This window comes from Rhinopithecus bieti, unplaced genomic scaffold, assembly GCF_001698545.2.
Source record: "Rhinopithecus bieti isolate Rb0 unplaced genomic scaffold, ASM169854v2 scaffold_25209, whole genome shotgun sequence".
Classification (NCBI taxonomy): domain Eukaryota; kingdom Metazoa; phylum Chordata; class Mammalia; order Primates; family Cercopithecidae; genus Rhinopithecus; species Rhinopithecus bieti.
Genome location: NW_016811970.1, coordinates 1,380,346 through 1,399,163, shown reverse-complemented (window position 1 = coordinate 1,399,163; position 18,818 = coordinate 1,380,346). Strand labels below are relative to the sequence as shown.

Below are 18,818 nucleotides of genomic sequence, written 5' to 3'. Positions count from 1 at the left end.
TTTGCAAAATTCTATGGATGCAAAGTTAATAGGATATGGATAGAGAGAGCTGTGGCAAATTATTTGCTTGGGTGTGGAGGTAAAAATCAGCAATTAATTAACTGGTTTTCTATTATGAAGGAGTAGAAAGTATGAAAATACAGTCAGAATTCTTACTAGCTTATTTCTAAAAATTCTATATATCTTGCGTGTGTGTGTGTGTGTGTGTGACCTTTTCTTTTCCTTCTCCTTTTTTTTTTTTTGCCAGAGCTCAACAACATTTTTATAAGGATTTATTCTGCTTGTTATTTTCTTTTATTTCTAAGAATTAAGGATTGAGTGAATATACTCATTGTCCTGATGCATCCATTTAATACGTCATGCTTCAGGGTAAACTGATTTCTTTATGATCTCCAGAAAATTTTCCACTGACATAAAAGAAATGATTATTTACCTCCACACATGTTCAAACTGCCTTAAAGGGCTTTAGGGTTATTTGCTTCACAAGACTTAGTATTGATCCACATTTTATAACTGACTGAATAAGGAAACAGAGTCTTCAACCAAATAGCCAGAAAGATTGCTTTAACTGACAATTTTGCTTTAATAATTTTTTAAATTATCGCAGAAAACTGGTAGTGAAAAGCCCATGTGTTGGACTGCTGTGCATAGAAGTACAGGTCTTTATTTTAGGAAATTAAGATGAAATTAATTATCCTCTTTTAGCTATGGATTTTCAAGGCTTTTCCACAAATATATAGATTTAAATATATCATGGGAGAAAAATTAATTATTGACAAGCCACTCACAAGATAGTCTAATTTTAATCCTTTGAATTGGACTAAAGTTGCAATTTTTATGAACTTGAAGTAACCTGACCTTATAGAATATTCTGATATTGCCAGATTCTTCATTAGCCTCATTGGAAATCAAGCCAATAACTGCCACAGATAGCTGTCCAGTTTATATATAATTGGTCAATAATGTGTCCCTACACACTTCCTGCGTGTCTAACTGTGCTGAGTAGTTTTCTCATTTCACATTGATGAAATGCTACAGCTTTGGCAGGAAAGGTGACTTTAGAGTTTATAGTCACCTCTGAAATAGGAGATAATTGGGCATGCTGTAAAAGATACAAATTAAGGTACAATATTTATAATTTATAGAAGTAATTTACTATTAAATATCAGAAATTTAATTAGCTTAAGCTCATAATCAACTGATTATCCATACCATTTGAAGCTAGTGGTCAAAAGGATAATGTGGTGTTTAGAGATCATCATTATTTGTCTTTTTAGCTGATATACCTTTTTGGTCCATTGCCTGCCTGACACGGTAATAGGTACATAGTATGCAAATAGTAATTATTTGGTAGAGGAATTAATACTGGCCTATATTTGGTTAATAATTAATTTGTATTTCCTATTTGCTTACACATTTGGTAAAGTGTTTCAGAGGTTGTCTGGAGTACTACAGTGGTATCAAAACTTTGCTTAGAAATTGACATTGTAAAATAGTTACAGTAGTTAACTATTTATTCAGTGCTTAGTCTTTTCCAGGCAGCATACTAAGTTCTTCACATGAACTATGCACTGCAATTCATAACAATCTTATAAGATAGTGTTATTATTATTTTCTCTATTTTATATATGGGAAAACTGGACTCAGAACTTGAGCAACTTTGTAAAGGCCACACAGCGAATGCATACTAGGAGAGCAGCCGGTCTTATAATTGATATAAAGGACAAGTCATCCTGCCTCGTTAGGATCATTGAAGTCAGGCCTTATACAGTGTGACTGACAGTGTCTATCATTCAAACTATGAATTTTATCTTTTGATAAATGTGTTAAAAATGATTATGTAACAGCAAATGTAATGATACTTAAAAAGAGGAATTATCACTCATATTTTTTAACATAGAGCCTACACTCTCTGATCTTTCTCAGTACGTTTTCATAATGAGAATGAATAATAAAACTGATGTGCAAAATGTTTGGTACTTTAGTAAATATAACAGAACGATTTGAAAATAAACTTGGCAGTGGCATAAATGCTATTGAAAATTGTGCCTCCTGTCTGAAATCTTCCAAACACTAATTGTGAGGTAAGAACTCTCCTAATTGTTGCCTCTTGTTCATAAAGGCGTGTCCTCAAAGAGGATTTTTAGTAGAATAAAATAGTGCTGTGTCACAGCTAAGCCATACTTTTAAGTTCCTACAAGTAAATAATATAATGTTTGAGTTTATGAAGCTAACTTCCCCTAATTTAAGTATTTTTAGTCCTTGGGAACCCCAGAATAATACTGTTTTGTCACAGACTTGAATTAGAACTAAAAGTACTTTATTTTAGTACTTTTCCTTTCCAGTTACTAGATCCTGAGATTTCATAGTTCATTTTTTTTTTAATCTATAGGGTGAACTCTCAGAGAAAACCTGTGAGGACATTATTGAGTGACATCCAGAAGGGTTTGCATTTCATTTTGAATCTTTCCTTTTTTGCACAAGTTGATTCTTTTTAGTAATTTACATGACTTAAAAATTCTATTTCTGGATACTTATCTGCATGAACCAAAATGAATGTGCACATCTTCGGAAATACAGACAGGGTTCAGCAACAATGGCACAGTGAAAGCTAGAGGTAAACCGGTAGGCAGACGGATCTCTGACAAGAATCAGGCACCCTCAGGGGTGCCATGCAGATGCAGGACAGGCCTTGTAGAACCCGTTTTTTAACACTTTTGCTTGTGAAGGCATCTCTGAAAGACTAAGTGGGTGAACTCTGTGTTTCTATATGGCATATTTGTAGGGGTGGTTAGGCTGATGATGGTAGAAAAGAACTTCTTTTTTTTTTTTTTTTTTTTTTTGAGGCGCAGTCCCTCTCTGTCACCCAGGCTGGAGTGCAGTGGCCCGATCTCGCGATCTGGGCTCACTGCGAGCTCTGCCTCCCGGGTTCACGCCATTCTGCTACCACAGCCTCCTGAGTATCTGGGACTACAGGCGACTGCCACCATGCCCAGCTAATTTTTTGTATTTTTAGTAGAGACGGGGTTTCACCGTGTTAGCCAGGATGGTCTTGATCTCCTGACCTCGTGATCCGCCAGCCTCAGCCTCCCAAAGTGCTGGGATTACAGGCGTGAGCCACCGCGCCCGACTGGAAACATACATTTTTTAAAGATAGCATTTCAATTAAAACAATTGGAAGATAGTTTAACAGCTAGATATTTGATTACTGTGTTATTGTTATAAACAATCATTTGCAGATAGAAATATAAAAAATAACTACTATGTCTATAGCACTTTAGAGTTAACAAGGAAATAAGGAAGTAGAAGACTAATGTGAAGTGACTTTGTCCCAATTGTGTGCAGTAAATGGTGGAGTGGATTTGAACACAGATCCTTTGAATGAAAATCTGAATCTCTTTCACTGTATCATAGTACCTCTTCAACATAGGCTCATATTTATAAAGTAGAAAACATAACAAGACAAAAGAATCATAGAACATTCTAACGACTTTTTTTCTCTTTTTTATCATTTGAGTAATGACGTCAGAATTATAGTGATCATTTGGTGAAATAAAGAGTCCAGACCTCAACTAGATTCTTAACATATTCTGAAAATTTAAGTAAAGATGTGTTTACATAATGCTTTGCTTCATTTCATTTTACATTCTAAACTTTAAAAACAAAACTTTTTAAAGATTCTTATTTTACATGTTTTTCTATCCTACTATATGGTAGTAAGAAAACATCAAATAATCAATTAAATAACACAAATTAATAACAAACACACACACACGTAAAATGCCTTGAAATGAGTTTTTCTTGTTAGTTTTAAAAATCCCCATGTTATCACCAAGCACTTAAGTACCTGTTATGAAAACATTTATATTCTGCATGGTATCTTTTCTAAACTCTTGCATGTTAGTTCCAGGGTGATAGAGATGGTGTTTCACAAACCGTAATATACTCATTACATCATGTTGTTTTTATCCTCCCTGCCCGCTGTTCATTCTCAACATGAAAAATCATAGCATATTAGTGACAGGAGGTCTGTATTTTAGGCAGACTTTTAAAATTATTCCCACTGAGGTACAGTCAATAGGATTAAAATACAGATTCTGGATCTGTCCATCCCAGATGAGGTCAGTTCTTTGAGCGGTGGGAGTACTATTTCTATAAGCTGTGCTTTCCCGTTTGCCTTATAGAAACATAGATACTAATATAACACAAATATTTGAAAGCTCCTATGGAAACAGACTGACGTTGCCTGAATTAAGATAAATATTCATCTGCAATAAATAAAATAACAGCATTCATTAGAATTCTTAACTACGTTTGTATGTAGATTTTACAATAATGTTAAAGCCCAGAAAGTTTCAATTACGGAACAATCTACTTATAGTTCATAATTAATAAACTCTTTGCAGCTGCATAACTGTGGCCGGAAACATCTGCAAAGCCTTATATTTTACACACAGACATACATAATTCCTTCAGAAAAAGTTCAATTGTGCTTAAAATCACAGGTCTGGACATGGAGTAAGACCTGAGGAAGCTGAGTCAAGTTGTATTCAGTTAACTCATGGGGGAGAAGTGGAGAGATGGGAGAAGGAAACCAGCCCTCATCTGGCAAAGTAATGTAGGTGAAAAATAAGAATGTTTAATATCTACTCAGAAATTCAATCACAAATATTTGTGTAAAATATATCGAAAATCTCTCCTAAATGTAAGCTTGGTTTTTGCAAGACTATTTTTAAGTGATAAAATTATTATTCCTGAGATAAAAGATAAGCTACTATTTATGAAACTCAAAAACTACATACTAAATTAACAAATAGATTAAAAGAATATCTTGATAGTAGATTTCTAATAGTCTTAAAAGCAATCCATAGGTAATTTCTTTTTTTAGTTTTTAATTTTTGTGAGTACACAGTAGTTGTACATAGGTAATTTCTTTTATGTAAATGCAACTTTATAACATTTGATGCATATAGAGTATATATGTTAGAAAATAAACTAATATAAGCAAATAAAATTTACTGTTTTTTTTTTAATATTTGCCTATTTAAATGTTCAGATTTGAGGATACATTACTGATGGTTTTTTTTTTTTTTTTTTTTTTTTTTGAGACGGAGTTTCTCTCTTGTCACCTAAGCCCCAGGCTGGATGGAGTGCAGTGGCGCCATCTCGACTCACTGCAGCCTCCGCCTGCCAGGTTCAAGTGATTCTCCTGTTTCAGCCTCCCCAGTAGCACGCCTGGCTAATGTTTGTATTTTTAGTAGAGACAGGATTTCTTCATGTTGGCCAGGGTGATCTCAAACTCCTGACCTCAGGTGATCTGCCCACCTTGGCCTCCTGAAGTGCTGGGATTACAGGCATGAGCCACTGTGCCCGGCCCTGATGGATTTTATAATAAGAGCTTTATTAAGATATAATTCACATATCATACAATTCCCCATTAGAATGTACAATATATGGGTTTTTGTTATAGTTACAGAGTTGTACAGCTATCACTACAAATCATTTTTAGAACGTTGTAATTACCCCAAATATAAATCTTGTATCTATCAACAATCAAATGCCATTTTTGCTTAGCACCCCATCCCCTGAAAACTACTAATCTGTTTGCTGCATCTATCGATTTGCCTATTTAGGATATTTTATGTAAATTGAATCATACAATATGTAGCCTTTTATGACTGGATTCTCTTATTTAGCATGTTTTAAAGATTCATCCATATTGTATTATGTGTCTGTATTTAACTCCTTTGAATTGGTGGATTATATTCCATTGATTTAATTCATTCAGTAGTTGATGGACATTAGGTTGTTTCCACTTTTTGGCTACTATGAATAATTCCACTATGAACATTAATGTACAGGTTTTTGTGTGCATATATGTTTTCATTTATCTTGAGTATAAGTAACAATGTTTATTCTTTTGAGGAACTGGTAGTCTTTTTGAAAGTGGCTGCACACATTTCCACAAGCAGTTTAGGAGGGTTCTAATTCCTCCATATGTTCATCAATACTTGCTATCTTTTTGGTTATAGCCATCCTACTGGATGTGTGATTTTGATTTGCATTTTCCTAATGGTTAATGATGTTGAACATCTTTTGAAGTTTCCAGTAGCCATTTGCACATCATTTTTTATGTGTTTATTACTCATTTGTATAGCTTTCATGGAGAAACATCAATTCAGATTCCTTGCCTATTTTTGATTGGCTTATTGATAGATTTTAGTTTTTGCATTTTTAAAAAATTCTTGATAATATCTAATTTTACCTCCTTAGTGCTTTAGGGGAGATATTTTATTATCATGTATTCTTTAGAGACTTTGATAGTCCAAGAAAATACCTAGAACCTCCAGGATGTTGGTTCTGAACACCTGTAAAACTTTTTCAAAATATAGAAATGTCTAAGCCCTAATAATGATTCAATTATTGTGATAGAGTCAAGACATTGGTGTCCTATCAAAGCTTTCCTAATGTGCATCCATGGAGGATAGCCAAGCAAGATATGGATTATCAGTTCCTTAATGTTCAGGATGGTGCAAAGTATGTCTAAGATAAAAGTTAGTGCTTAAGACTTCCAAAAAATGAGTCCATTAAGGATCAGGAAATCTTTTTAGGCTGTGAAAGAACTCTAGAAGTAGGTGGATTTTCTAACAACAAGATTGTGGGAAGGGGGATCCTTAGAAATATAATCAGGTAAGATTTCTCCCAAGCATGCACCTATAGGTCATAAACCTAAAGAACTGGACCAAGTATGGGTATCTGCACCCCCATTCAAGAACAAGATACATTCCATTACTATCTAATTGCTTAAGCTAAAGAGGCATGGAAATGTATGGCTTTTGGATGGCCTTTAGGATTGTTCATTTACAGTTGTTATACGAGTAGCCCGATTGGTCCACTGACTGCATAATGCAAGTATAGATTCAGAGGCCTGGCATCCCATTGCTTAAACAAAACATCTATTCAAGACAACTATGGAATATGTGATTGTTAGGAGAATTTAATGGAGAATCAGCATAGAAGGTTTTGGTATCAACTCCCTTGTATGTTTAAATATATTTGATTTCAGAATTTTGGTACTTTTTTATTCTTAAATAATTAATTTATAAATGGGAAACCTGATTGCCTTTCATGTTCTTTGTTAAAAATTTTGAATTACAAATATTATTTAAATAAATTTTGTGGGGTAATATATTAAATAATTGAGATTAAATATAATAAACTATATTTATTTCATAATAGTATAATAATATAGCAAATCTTAATGATTTAATGTGTTTGTAATATAATTTGAGTAGCATATATTGGCAGTAATAATATTATTATTCTGGTATATAGAAGTTTCATATTTTTCTAAGATTTCCTATTTCTTTGATGGTTATGGTTTTGCATTTAAAGAACAGACTAAGCAAAACTTGCTTAACACATGAATCTGACAGATTTAGCAGGTTTAACTCTAGGATAAAATGAGCTTATTTTATTCATTAAGGCCCTAAGGACTAAAAGAAAGAACAGTCAAAAGAATCAGTCCTAGGCCTTCATGATATCATGGAAAATACTGTTATTAAAATAAGAGGTGAAATATTATTTTACAAAAGTAATTAAATATTTAAAACAAATTTTATGTGTATCCCTAATTTTTATAAATATAGTGAAACTACTTTTAAAACAATGTTCAGTTAGAAAAGCCAAAACATCAAAAGACATAGTTACAATGCTATATTTCTTAAGGTAACTAACTTTATCCTAGAGCACATACTATATCAAAGAGCACATGCTGTATCAATTAAAGTTTGCTTTGAGTTTACGTGCTATTGAACAAATTGAGAAATAAAGCAGAGGAAAAATGTGTAAAACTGCTGTTGCACAACTCCTAGAATGTTATTGTTGTATACTTCATAATTATGTATGAAGGGAATTTATCTCTAAGGTTTCAGAAGGCATTTACCTCTGAAGACTTTACTAGTAGTTTCCAGAAAACCAGCTGCATTTAGAGAGAGGAGAAATTGCCTCAATTTTCACACAGCTTTTCTGGGAGTAGTTGGTGAGCTCATCTAACTTTTCTGTATGTGTGTATCTCTCAGATATGCCATTTTACCCTGCTTTATCTCACTATTTCACTGTAGGTATTTTGTGTAGATATCTTATCACAATTTCTAATTTTAAGAGCTTCTGTTACTGCTTTCCCAATCTTTTTCCACCCAGTGGATCACTGTTATCCTAAGAGGTACCGCTTTTGTTTTTGCATATTCTTGGCTTTACTCTCAACACCATTGCTCCAACGCTTTTGTACTTACTTTTAATCACTCTAAATTGGTAGTTTCCTTTGAGATCAAATGAAAACTCGCTCACTTCAACTTATTATTTTCAATAGTAACTGAGCTGAGACAAAATATTACTTCAAAGAAAAAATGTTAAGACTTTTATGATCACATTTTTCCGGTGTTGCCTTTATCTATTTAATGATAGTCATACATATATTCCATAATTGTGCAGGTATCATCAGTGTCAAAATTCATAGTGAAATTGAGAATCTCAGTTTAATATCTCTTCTTAAGGTATGCTAGGATATTATTTCATAGCCTTCTAAGTTAAAGTAATAGCTTTCAATTAGTAAAAATATATAATAAAAATAATAAGGATCCATTGAAAATTAAGTTTTAGGGTAGCTAAAGCCCGTGAGTCCCATTACATAAGTGTCAAACTTTGGCTCATTTAACAGTAAATGATGATGGTAGAATAGCATAAGGCTGAGTGACAGTAGTCCTGTGTTTTAAATCCAGTTTTATTCTAGACAAACAGAATTATTTGAAGAACTCAGGTTACTTTTGCTTTAAATCTGTTTTCCCATCTGCTAAAAGGGTAACAAAATTCAATGTAATTGGAAAGTTAAGTGATAAGAGTTTGAAATTTCTCTGCATTAGGTATCATATAGATTCTTGAAATCATGTAAGTTGAGCCAGGATTGCACCTCATTTGTGGGAAAAGGGGAATCAGCCTTTATTTAGAGGCTTTTATTTGCAACAGGAGAATGAGAATTCTGAGGAATTCCACTAGTAGACATCATTTTGGAAATGTTAAATCATGTTGCCATTGTCCCCCCATAACCTCCTTGCCCTGTAAAACAGTAAACATACACACGATGTCATCAAAAACTTGTCAGCACACACCTCTTCTTGGTCTGTATGTCTACTTTAGTTGTTTGTTTTAATTCTCCAGGCCTTGATGTCTCAGACAAAGAGAGTTGTGAGTAAAGCATTGCCTTCTATGTTTTATGGAATGTTGTCTCTGATCTTTGAATTGCAAATAAATCATAAAGCAAGATACAGTGAATATTTTAAAAGAAGAATTTCCATCCCAGAAGTCTAAGTTAAACCCTTTATCCTTTCTGTTAACCATATTTTTTAATGTGACAAGATCATATCTTTAGGAACATTTTAAGGTTTATTATTTTTGTTATAATATTTAGTAATCAATATCATTGTTCTCTGTGTGCCTTATATTTGTAATAATTGCTACTGAAAACAAGTGAAGATGCATTATGCTTCTTTGCCTAATGTTTTTGTAACTGCTTTCCTCTTGTATTAATTGAGAAGCCAACTAAAGACAACATAGTCAACTGGCTTCTGAGGGCAATAGTGGGTCATAAATTTACAATGAGATGGTTTTAGCCCTGTGTAAATCTATCTATCTATCTATCTATCTATCTATCTATCTGTCTGTCTGTCTGTCTGTCTGTCTGTCTGTCTATCTTCTATCTATTGATCAATGGATGTATATTCACAACATAACATACCTTTAAATTGAGTCTTTAAATTATATAAAATACCTATCTTGTTAATGTAAATCTACTTTCTTGATGCCCCCTAAATTATTTTGAGCTCCCAAATATATCGAAATTGTGCAATAAAAATCAGCATTTGAACAGAAGTTAAGGGATGACTCAACCGTTTTCTGGAAACTATGACATCTCAGTATGTTAGGATTATTCCTGCTTTCCATGTCCCCCAGAGTGAAAAACGTAGTTAATTTTCTGCACAATACCCAAGTAGAGAATATTAAACGAACTTTCAGCCGGTAAATTAAATGCTACATTTTTATTTATGTTAAATTTTCCCTAACTTTTGTTCACAGATATAATTTTCTTTTGCTAAATATGGAGGTTACTAAAATTTAATAAATATGAAGAATAGATGGAATTTCTTCAATATATAATATATTAATAAAAATTATTGAAATAATGAAAAAATAACTTGCTAAATTTTCATTGAAGATAAATATAAATATATGAAATGTCCAGTGATATTAAATGGTACACTGTTACTGGATTTAATTACAGAATCTAAATGAATAAGAGCAACTTCATTAAGAGGTGACAGAAATGCTCTCTGTCCATCTCTGTTCATTGCTGAGAACAGTTGCTGTGTTAGTGTGATTGCACCCTAACCCTCTCTCAGCAGAGGACAAACAGGGCCATAATCTACTTGCCGTTGATGGCTTTCCCCTTGTTTCTGGTGGTGCAGCCATCTCCTATTCATAGGATTTCATTATTGTTAGTAACAAAGAAGTTCACTTAGTGGAAAGCAACCTGCCTTATAACTTAAATTGGTTGAAATTATATCTTGGAGTTTCCTGAAAATTTGGGAAAATATAGTTCTATCATTTTTCAGGTGAAAAATTTTACATAGTTATTATTTCTAGTCTGATAATTAAAGTTACATTAATATTTTTCAACATGAACCAAATCAACATGTCAAAAGTTAGTTTAAAGCTATATTATATTAAGAAAACATAACTTGAAGTGTTCTAATGCAGACCAACAAACAAGTTAATTATGTTGAAATCAAAGTTAGATTTGAATTATATATCAGAATTAAATGTTCTAAGGTTTTGTCTAAATAAACTATGCCTGTATTCAGTTTTCTGCTGTAGACTTTGGACTGATGCCAACTGCAGGTGCAAGTTTGCTGTATCATTTTGTTTCTATTATTTTGTTTTATAATGAACTATCATAACATTTGGCTACTGAAATACCCTAAAATGAATATTTTATCATAAAGAGCTTGTTTTTCATACATCAAATTTAATATTTGATTCATTGCTAAGTAATACAATTTTTCTTTAAAGATCGATTTGCTCTCATGTCTCAATTTTTGTTTTCTTTTGCATACCCAGCCTGTGGCCGTGGGTTCTACAAGTCTTCCTCTCAAGATCTTCAGTGCTCTCGTTGTCCAACTCACAGTTTTTCTGATAAAGAAGGCTCCTCCAGATGTGAATGTGAAGATGGGTATTACAGGGCTCCATCTGACCCACCGTACGTTGCATGCACAAGTGAGTTGTACTATGAAAGTAAAGAAGGACTTTCCAATCCCTTCTACTCATTTGTACTGTTGTGACATCAATGAAACAGATACTGAATTTGTGACACATTCTTAATTATACTTAAATATTAAAATTATTTTAAAATATTAAGATACGAAAATATTTTTTTCATAAGCAGATAGGTTTAGTAATATAAATATATCTTACATCAACTTTGGTGTTATTTCTATGTCTGCAAAATTGAGATGCATTTTAATAACATTTTTCACATGTATCTCATAAGAATCATAAGCAAAATTAAAAGTTGTTAGGGTCGGCCAGACAGAGTGGCTCATGCCTGTAATCCGAGCACTTTGGGAGGCCAAGGCGGGTGGATCACAATCACCTGAGGTCAGGAGTTCGAGACCAGGCTGGCCAACATAGTGAAACCTTGTCTCTACCAAAAATGCAAAAATTAACTGGGTGTGGTGGCTCCCACCTGTAATCCCAGCTACTCAGAAGGCTGAAGCAGGAGAATCACTTGAACCTGGGAGGCGGAGGTTGCAGTGAGTCGAGATTGTGCCACTACACTCCAGCCTGGACAATAAGAATGAAACCTGGTCTCAAAATAAATAAATAAATAAGTTACTAGGGTCTTGCATGAATATTAAATGTTATTAAAAAGTAATGTCTTCAGAATTAAAATTCCATTACCAAATACAGCAGATCTCACTAAATAGAGCAAACCTCACATCTTGGTTCTTCAATTAGTGAATGTTTGAGAGACCCAAATCCAAAGCCAATCTCAGACATTGCTATAAATTATTCTTGAGTACATTAAAATGAATAAATGTATTCCCCGTTATATGGTTAAAAGGAGAACTATTTTTAAACTACTGCACAGCTGTTTTTTTTAGGTGCATTAACTGTACTGTTTTAATTGCTTGGAAGAAAAATAGCTAAAGACTGTGGCAAAAGTACAAAGACAGTTGTTATCCTGTTTTCATTTTGACGTATTAAAAGGAAAATAAATAAAGCCTCTTGCCAAGTGAATTCAAGGAAGCTTTTATACAGCTTCTCTAGTAAAGGTAATGAAATGTTTATGTGAAAGAAAGCATTTCAACTCGTTTTCTCTTCAGTAATTGAGCCACTAAGCTTAATGCCTCACACGGATCCTTTTGTTCTTTTTGTTTGCATGTTTTTTTTTGTTTGTTTGTTTTTCTGTTTTTGCTTATTTATTTATTCTTGGTTTCCCAAGGGCCTCCATCTGCACCACAGAACCTCATTTTCAACATCAACCAAACCACAGTAAGTTTGGAATGGAGTCCTCCTGCAGACAATGGAGGAAGAAACGATGTGACCTACAGAATATTGTGTAAGCGGTGCAGTTGGGAGCAAGGCGAATGTGTTCCCTGTGGGAGTAACATTGGATACATGCCCCAGCAGACTGGATTAGAGGATAACTATGTCACTGTCATGGACCTGCTAGCCCACGCTAATTATACTTTTGAAGTTGAAGCTGTAAATGGAGTTTCTGACTTAAGCCGATCCCAGAGGCTCTTTGCAGCTGTCAGTATCACCACTGGTCAAGCAGGTATGTTTTGTGCTTATCTTCACTGAATGGAATAATGTGGCTACCTAAATAAGGTGTCTTGCTTGAATATTTAGTTAGTTTCTCTACACAGAGCTTGATTCTTCCAGCTTGTTGATTATTTACAGCTTTAACTTTTCCTGTTGCTTGTTACACCATTAGTGTACTCATTAACATCTTCAGAGATCTGGCAGGAGAAATAAAAGGAGATAAAATTGGCCGGGTGTAGTGCCTCACACCTGTACTCCCAGCATTTGGGGAGGCCGAGGCGGGCAGATCACGAGGTCAGCAGTTCGAGACCAGCCTGGGCAACAAGAAACCCCATCTCTGCTGAAAATACAAAAATTATCCAGGCATGGTGGCACACGCCTGTAGTCCCAGCTACTTGAGAGGCTGAGGCAGGAGAATCACTTGAACCTGGGAGGCAGAAGTTGCAGTGAGCCGAGATCACGCCACTGCACTCCAGCCTGGGTGACAGAGCAAGACTCTTTCTCCGGGAAAAAAAAAAGAGAGATAAAATTGTAAACCCTCAAGACTGCTATAAAACAAATAACTTCACTGAAAGATCTAGAGGAGGGGAGTGAAAATATTGGTCAAAATGAAGTAAAGGATATGTTCACACTTTTACCTTTTTGTTTGGTATCCTCATGATCACAAACTACATGATAATTAGGAATAATGAAAGAGTTGGCTTCATTGTCTCACATAATGTTACCCAATTTTTTACTACGTAGACTATGATCTTTGTAATATATGACAAGTCTGCATTTTAATATGCATGAGGGAATTTTAAGTTCATCAGTAGATTTGTGATCATATTAATTTCCATTTTTATATTAGAATAAATGCCAGATTTCATGAGGATTTCAGAAGAAATGGCATAACCATGATAATTGTGAACTTGTAGCTTAGCCTAAAAGCAGTCTTCACTTATTTTCTTGCTGGCACTTGAAATGCCCTCCTTAAGTTATTCCTTGTTGTGCTTAGGTATGTTTTGGAAAATACAAATTGGAGACATTCCAAACCTTTAGAAAAAACTTACTGCTGAAGGAAATCTCAGAAATTAGGGGCTTTCTCAGTCTTTTGAAAAATTCTTATTGCTGAAGATAGATGCCATGTAGTAAATGCAACAAAGTGCTATGTTATCAGCAATATTAAAATCGGGCCTTCACTAGAGTAGTGTGTTGTGTGAACAATGTAATAAGCTAATAACAAGGTCCTCTTGGTCTTTGGCTGGCTGTCTAAAAGCAACCAGTATTATCCCAAATTCCTGGGATAATAATCTATTACTTATTTTAGTCTATATTCACAGACTATTCTTCATTTCCATGCCAATTTTAACCAACTGTTACCTATTTAAATTATATCTACATAATGAAAACTATGTATATGATCTCAGGCTTACCATTTTGAACAGATTAGTGGGTTTTTATTCTAAAGGTTTCATTCTGATGCTTATTTCGAAGGCTGTTTCAATCAGATCTCCTATTTAAGAGCAGATATTGGAGGGTAAAACATAGAAATGTAAATATTTGATAATTAGACAAAAAGTAACTGATTTAGCTAATTACCTGGACTTCCCTATTTTATTTTGGACTTACTTATTTTATTAGCAATGTTTATACTATTTTTTTTTAAATGCTGTTGTCATTAGATAGTTCCACTTGTGTTGTTTTAGATATAAATTTGTCTCATAGCTTTGCAGTGAGTGGATTTGAAATGTTTTAGGTTTATGATTTTTGACATAAGAGCTATCTTTTGGAAGCATTAATAGAAACTTAGTTCTACTAAGTTAGAATGACATTCTTTTATTCCTGCTAATATCAAGAAGTGACATTTTTATTTCTGAATATAACCAGGAGATGCTGAACTGATACCAGAAATAGTGTTTGCCAAATTGGCCACTTTGGGGATGTCTTTTCATGTTCCTAAAGTGTCTATTGTTTGATTTTTCAAGTTAATACTATACAGGCTAAATATATTATCAAATTTCTGTAAATTTCTGGAATCAAATATTTCACAGATGTTGTGTAAAATGGCTTTGGATGTTGATTCCCTTCTGGTTAAGAACAAACTAGGTTGGCTGGAGGGGTTTTTTTTTGTTTTTTGTTTTTTGTTTGTTTGTTTTGCTTTATTTGTGGATGAAGTTGATTTAAATGTACAATAAATATATTGATATATTGTGATGGTTATACAACCCTGTAAATGTACTAAAATACTTAATCATATATTAAAATGAGTACATTTTATGGTATTTAAATTACACCTCGATAAAAGAAAAAATGATAAAACAATACCTATAAGTTTGTTAAATAACATAAACATAAATAAAGGTTAAAAAACTAGATTTGCACTTTTATATTAAAATACTAATTCATGATTGCCTAGTCTACATCTCAAATGCTAAAACTCATGAATTTACAGTTAGCTTTTTCTAACAGAGGAAATTCGGAATGTATTGGTGATTATTGTTCTTTTGCATGAGTATACTCAGTTCCCTCCATTACCATATTTTTGTTCTTCCTAAAGGGGGGTGATTTGAAACTTGGTCTGAGTTCAAAACTATCCAAGGAACCCTGTAAAACCCTTGAAATTATCATTCTCCATTAAACGAATAGCATCCTTTCCAACCTAGTTTATGCTGAAATCACTTCAACAATGAATTTAAGTCTGTATTTCTGGTGGGTTATCTTTCTCCTCAGCAATCCACTGATGCCTAGCATAAAAGAGTTTATTAAGAGAATTTCATGTTTCTGGGAAAGCTTAGAGAGTCAGAATAACAAATAATCAGCCAGTGCTTCAAAGATAGTGTATGTATTTTGTAATTCCTTTTCTGTTAAGTTTTGAGTTTGGAGCACAAGACCCTATACCAGTGTTTGTGTGAGTAGAAGTGTATTGAACATCTTTTGCTCACGGGAAGAATAGGCCCATTGATATTAAGGGCCCTGAGTTCTAGTTTCTAGTCTGCCACTAGGAGGTATATACATTTTGGGTCGATCACTAAAGCTCCGCATGAAAAAGAAAAAATCGGGATAAAATAATATCTACTTTCCTGTATTATCGTGTTAAGTGAGATGATATTAAAGAAAACTAAACTCATACATTGCCATAAAAATGCTAATACAGTGAATAGCAAAATGAATGCCAATTAGTCCTCTTTTTATGTGACTCTCTGGGAACCTGTCAAGGCAAAATGCACCAATTTCTTTATCTGTAGAAGCATGAGGGAAAATAATTTGAGTGCAGAATTGGCAGCTAAAGTATTATAACGTTGGAAGAAGGAGAAATTAATTTTGTTTGGCCTGTAAAAAATATGACTATTATCTAGTTATCAATTATCTTATGATTGAGGTTCTTGTGTAAACCAATGATTTTACCTTTAAGATAGACTTGTATTGAAAAAGCATGATATTTTAATGTTCATATTTATACAAGTTTTATATTTACTTGTCATGAACATGCCATACACAAGCTGGCTGAACCATACATTTTTGTTCCTGTCATTTTGTTAGTAATTATATTGACCTATTAAGGCTGAAGTCACAAAGATCGAGTTACATACAATGGAGATATTTTTTAAAATATAGAAGTAGAGGAAAAATATATGTATTTAATCTATGACATTGTGACCTTTATTCTTCCTTATATTTCAATGTTCTCTTTAAACAATGCCTTTTTTAACCTTTTATATTAAGTTCAGTGGTACAAGTCCAGGTTTCTTACATAGGTAAACTTGTGTTATGGGAATTTGTTGTATAGATTATTTCGTCACCCAGGTGTTAAGCCTACTGCCCATTCATTATTTTTCCTAATCCTCTCCCTCCAGCCACCTTCCACCCCCAGTAGGCCCCAGTGTGTGTTGTTCCTTTCTGTGTGTCCCTGTGTTCTCATCATTTAGCTCCCACTTATAAGCGAGAACATGTGGTATTTGGTTTTCTCTTCTTGTGTTAGTTTGCTGAGGATAATGGCCACCCACTCCATCCATGTCACTGCAAAGGACATGATCTTGTTCTTTTTTGTGGCTGCATAGTATTCCATAGTTTTCCATTCTTAAGCACTATTTAAGTGCTGCTTTTTAATGTTAGTTTGGCCAACTAGACTAAGTACCTAGTGCATGTCAAGCACTATGGGGGATGCTAAGAATAAGAAGGTAAGGAATGGCTCTCTTCTTAAATATCTAACAATATAACACTTTATTATAATGTTGTAGAACAACATTGGGAACAAAATACAAAAACTCTGAAGAAAGAATGATTCATTCAGAGAATAAACAAAAGCCCTTACAAAAATGAGTCAGTCAATCCAGAGTTTCAGAATGGATGTGCTTTTGCCAGATATAAAAGTAAGAGTATAAAAGTAAATCCTATTCTAGGCGCAGAAGAATACTACCCCTTTTCTCTAATCAGAACATGGTAATTGCCACTATCTTCCTTCCTGAAACTAAGTTATGGTAGCACAGAAATAGTATGCAGAAGTATGAAAGTTAATAAAAACAGATCACTCGAAAAATGCTGTTTCTTTCTTTAATACTTCATTCACTCTGGGATTATTTAAGCAATTATAATATGTGGTCTCTCCTCAAAGGGACATAGATGACTTAGCAATTATCCTTCAAGTCAGTAACTGTGTCATGTTTATCTGTGTCACCACCATCAAATACAGTCTCTTCTGCATACTAGCTGTACAAAAAGTGTTGTGGAATTAAGGCCAATGCGAAAACTAGAAAAATTAAATCATTATACAAGAGTGAAACCATTAAGGTATTAATAGAAAAGACATATTATTTGATATTAGATGACATAATTACATGATTTTAGACAAGTTACTTCACCTCTTTATACTAGAATTTTCTCCTCAAGTGGTACACTATCTGACTCGACATATTGTAAAAATTGAGCTAATAGCTGAATTCCAGGTACGTTAATTACAATAAAAAGGTGTGTTATCATACTGAAACAATTATAATAATAAGAGCAATAATTTAAAAATTACTATTTATTGAATACTTACTATGTTCCTGGTACTTTTTGAAATGTAAAATGTGCATGAAAAGAGTGTCAGAGTTGAGTCACCTATCTTTTTTGGCCTCGTATCGTCCCCATAGGCAACTGAGAGATTTGGAATATAAGATCTCTCAGAGCTCCTCATATATTCATAACTAAATAAACAAAGTAATAACTCAATATACAGTACAAACTTATCACTATGCTACACTATTCACTGCACACTATTAATAGCTGAGTGATAGTGTACATATACTACAGTTTTTAATGAGAGTGATAACTATTATAATGCTCTGGAAAGCATCGGGAAGGAATTGGGATGAAAATTGAAACCTCTTGAAAGAGGTTAGGGATAGTTTCTCAAGTTGGGCCCCCCAGGCTGAAGCAAATACTTATATGGAGATTAGCATACACAACTTTTATTAGGAAAAATGTTTGGGATCAATACCATCAGAAAGAAGGGAAGCAAGCAGGGCCCAGCAGAGCAGGGCTGAGTTGTGATGGGGTCTCATTGGAATCCTCAGCCAACTCCATGGGGAGTGCTCTACCTGTAATGAACCCTCAGGCTGTCCCTAGGTGACAGTTTTATACGTCTATGTTGTCCAGACATTGGTTGCAGTTTTTCCTAGGAAGGAGCGAGGTGTTTTCAGAAAGGAAATTCTAAGTGAGGCAGGGAACTGAGGCCCGTTTTCTGGCAAAGATCTCGGCAGCTCGGCAAATAATTTCTTCAGTCCTTTTGTAAGGAGAATGTGGGCAGCCCATTACAACATCCATTATAGAGAGTTAAATTATGCAAAAGAATCAGAGGGGCAGCATTCAGAGTGTGATTATGGAATATTGATATGAACTGGATGAACAAAGATTTGTGGGAAAGATTACTGGGGAATTTTTATTTTTAGGAAAATAATCTTTTCTGATAGACAGGA

General features: G+C 33.9%; 1 protein-coding gene across 1 annotated transcript in view; it reads left to right on the top strand.

The window, feature by feature from the left end:
• The window catches only part of LOC108544367 (ephrin type-A receptor 7-like), a 190,030-nt gene that overhangs the window by 48,032 nt on the left and 123,180 nt on the right, over positions 1–18,818 (top strand). Inside the window, 2 exon segments of the mRNA XM_017895460.1 lie at positions 11,173–11,328; positions 12,557–12,892. Of these exon segments, the coding sequence (XP_017750949.1) occupies positions 11,173–11,328; positions 12,557–12,892 (492 nt within the window).